The sequence below is a fragment of the Myotis daubentonii genome, chromosome 1 (assembly GCF_963259705.1).
Source record: "Myotis daubentonii chromosome 1, mMyoDau2.1, whole genome shotgun sequence".
Lineage (NCBI taxonomy): Eukaryota > Metazoa > Chordata > Mammalia > Chiroptera > Vespertilionidae > Myotis > Myotis daubentonii.
Window position 1 is genome coordinate 175,759,369 of NC_081840.1, and position 4,018 is coordinate 175,763,386.

At 44.2% G+C, this 4,018-nt stretch overlaps 1 protein-coding gene across 1 annotated transcript; it reads left to right on the plus strand.

Annotated features, from left to right (window-relative positions):
• The first annotated feature begins 1,190 nt into the window (after positions 1–1,190).
• Positions 1,191–3,775, plus strand: C1H4orf36 (chromosome 1 C4orf36 homolog). The gene is made up of 3 exons (XM_059681935.1): positions 1,191–1,252; positions 3,257–3,411; positions 3,642–3,775. The coding sequence occupies exons 1-3, from the start codon at positions 1,191–1,193 to the stop codon at positions 3,773–3,775; spliced, it is 351 nt and encodes a 116-aa protein (XP_059537918.1).
• Positions 3,776–4,018: the final 243 nt, after the last annotated feature.

Below are 4,018 nucleotides of genomic sequence, written 5' to 3' on the forward strand. Positions count from 1 at the left end.
GAGGCCCTGGCGGAGCAGGCGAGCCTGCGGGTGGTGGGAGGAGCGGGGCGCGGGCGTGGCAAGGGGGTGCGGAGGGAGGGAGGGGCAGAGAGAGGGAGGTGCAGAGAGGACCCACCACTTTGCCCAGGGCCCGGGGCGACCCAGACCTCCATGTGTCCCTAGGAGCTGGTTCAACAGAGGAACTGCAAGCGGGGGCTGATGGGGGGGGGGGGGCGACTTGCTAAGGAGATGTGTGCGTGGGAGGGCAGGTGGCAGTGGTGCTTAAAGTTGGACACCTTAAAAAATATGTATTTTTTGCCCTAACTGGTTTGGCTCGGTGGATAGAGCGTCGGCCTGCGGACTGAAAGGTCCCAGGTTCGATTCCGGTCAAGGGCATGTACCTGGGTTGTGGGCACATCCCCAGTAAGAGGTGTGCAGGAGGCAGCTGATCGATGTTTCTCTCTCATCGATGTTTCCAACTCTCTATCCCTCTCCCTTCTTCTCTGTAAAAAATCAATAAAATATATTAAAAAGAAACCAAAAAAATAAATATGTATTTTTATTGATTTCAGAGAGGGAGAGAGAGAGAGAAACATCAATGATGAGAGAGAATCATTGATCAGCTGCCTCCCATACGCCCCCTACTGGGGATGGAGCCGCCACCGGGCCTGTGCCCTGACTGGGAATGGAACCCTGATCTCCTGGTTCAGAGGTCGGGCAAAGTCGGGCACTTCTTAAGTTCAGATATTTCAAAAGAGGGAAAATCGGGGAAAGTCTGCATTTTTTTCAAGACGGGGGGGCGGGGGACAGGACGGTCCTGTGCTCGAACAGCCTTGTGTCATATAACATTGCCACCGCATTTTTGGTGATGCCGGTTTGGCAGGCTCCGGCAATGACAAAATGCCAGGATGGAAAAAGGATGCTGTCCACCGGCATGTCCTTCTCACCGACAGGAAGTGATGGCACGAGTTCCTGGAACATGAAGAACACCGTCTACCTTCCGAGTTCGGCTTCACTGAACATTTTATGAGGGCGTTCTGGCCGTCAGGAATGCCTTTTCTGAATCTTTTTATTATTTGAACATTAAAAAAGAGTCAAGCGAAGGCCATTCATTAGGTGTGCTGCAATCGTTTCAGGCCAAGTGAGCAGAACAGCCGCGTCGTTACCACAAAAGGCACCTGTGTTGGGAAATTAGGCGCTAGGAGTTGACCATGGCTTACGGCCTGCCGAGGAAGAACACGGTGAAAAACATTCTGCGGGGCAGCTTTACAGTGTAAGTATTTTCATGAGGGTAAGCGTTGACTTGGGGTGGTGGTGGGGTGGGGTGTCCTTGCTAAATAAAAATACTGGACACCCTTATGTTCCCCATGACATAGATACCAGCCTGTATGAGGCATTTTCGGGTGTCTGGATACTGTTTTTTTTGTTTGTTTGTTTTAAGGGAACTGCTTTGACATGAGTTTATAAATAATATTACATGATCTTTTTTTTAAAAAAATAATTCTTTATTGTTTAAAGTATTACATATACTGTCCCCCTTCCCCCTCCCATTACCCCCTCCAGCTCCCCTCCCCCCACCAGGCCCTCACTGCCCCATTGTCTGTGTCCAGGGCCATGCCTATATGCATACAAGGTTCTTGGTTGATTACCTCCTGCCCACACATCCTCCCCTGCCTTCCCTCTGAGTTTCCCACTCAGTTCCATGGTGGTTACTTGATCTTAACAACAAAAGAACACTTTCAAATAAGAAAACTGAGGTTCGGAAAAATGGTTGGATCAAAGGGACAGGGTTAGAAGTCTCCTAAAAGCTTTCTACTGTTGCCCACCACCTTAAACTACCTCTGTAGATAGTGCTAGAATTTGTCTGTTGTACAAGATGCACGTACACATACACACACATATTCACACACATGTCCTTATAATGGGATTATATTGAACTTTGCTCCCTACCCCACTAGGTCTTGTAAAGCCTAGTGCTTAAGATCTCAGATTCTCAAGTCTGACTTTCCTTGTTGAAATTCCAGCTCCTGACGTACAGCCTTATGACCTTGGGCAAATCATTCTCTGCTCTTGTTCCCTAATCTGTAAAATGAGGATAATAACAGCACCTGTCCATTTAGTAGGGTTACTCTGGTAATTAAATGAGTTCATATGTGTAAACTGATTTAAACAACGCCTAGCTACTTGTAGTAAGTGCTAGATAAATGTTAGCTGACTTATTGCTCATCTTTCCAAATCAACGTATAAGGACATACCTTATTCTTTCACTACATGTATGTACCTCATTACATGTTTGTTAACCAGGCTTGTTGATAGATATTAAAGCTATTTCTGTGGTGGTGTTATTTTTTTTGACAAACAGTGCATCAGTGAGCACTCTTGTAGATGTCTTAGCGCACTTGTTCAAGTCTGTCTATAATAATTGCAGACTTCAAGTCACTCCTTAAAGTTAGATGGTAAAGTAGCAAGGAAGCTGGAGGTGGAAAACCAAAGCAGGGCAGGTGTGTAATGCCGTCCTCCCCTCCCTCCCACCAGAGCAGGTGGATCCCCTTCGGCATGCATATGAGCTCACTTTGACTGTAGACAAGAAACAGCTCGTTGCCTGTTGCCTATACTTTACATTTCCTAAGTAGAATACATAAAGCTATTCAGTTACAGTTCATAGTGATTATTTTAAGTATCGTAGTTTAGGGTTTCATCTCCTCCAGTTTTCTAAGGATTCTCTTGGTACTGGTGCTTCAAAATAGATAAGCCTAGGCTAGGTCCCAGCTCTGGTTCTTAATGAATGAACTGGCGAGTCTCAATTTCCCTGTCTACCTGTGTAGTGGCCGTAGGATTAAAATAAGATCACACACTCAAAGTCTCAGTCAATGCCACGCACCCTGCTCAGTGCATGACTATTCCCTTTGTTCCTCCCCTATTGTGGCCATATTCCTCATTAGCCATAAAAGACTACATCCTTTTAAAAGACATGGGAAGATTGGATTGCCTCCAGGGAGGCTGTATTGTGAATAAAAGTTGCTGTCATTATAATTTATGGAAGTTTTTCAATAAATCTTTACATTATTTAAAGACATAAAGATGTCAATATAAAACTCCTTTTCCTGGTTAGCTAGATTTGCAAGTCCGGAAAATCATTTCGTTTACTGAATCCGCCCCAGTAAACGAAAATGTATAGTGGAAATCAGAACTGAGAATTAATATGATGTCTTCTATATATCCCATAGTAGATGCTTAATAAATATTTGTTGAGTGAATTAATGAATTTTTGCTCCAGACAGCAACCTTGGGATCTTGCACTGCTGACAGAGATCTGGTACAAAAAACTAAGCGAAATCAAATTTCCTTTCTTGGAAGAAATTACATATGGTGGCCCTATATACCTCAGAAAGTCTAAAATCAGGAGGGACCTTCTGCTTCCTTCTGCAGAAGGTATGTTCACTAAGAACTACTTTAATATATGGCAAAATTTGTCTTTTGCTTATTGTCAGATAAATGTTTAAATATGTTCATTTGCACCCATACCCCTGTCTATATGTGTAGCCCTCTCTTGTTTAGTATTCAAGAATGTGAATTGTGCTGGATGATAAATACTCAGTTTTGACTAAATTATGCCTCGTAAAAACTGCCGTTGGATTGCTTCATGTATTTTATTTTTTTAGATGTCAAAATGGAAAGGGATATTGAAATGAAGCGCTTAAATAACCTGAAATGTCAGGAAAATGCAGAAAAGGAAATTCAGCTTGCCCTCAGGGAAAAGCAAGTTGGTTTGAGAAGACCTCTTCCGCCTAAGTGACAATTGCCTTGAAATCGAATCTGTGCTTTCTGTGTCTGATGGGGGACAGAGGGCTGTAGCCTTCCACTGTGTGAAGTTCCATGCGGGCATCTGAATGCCGCTGTGGTGAGCCAGCTCAGGTGGGTTAGTGGGCAGCTCGGACAGACCTCCTTGTTCCATTGCATCGCAAGCAACAGCATGGTAAGTAGATGAATAATGCATCATGAATAGAATCATGTGTGCTGTGCATTTTGATTTTTCTCA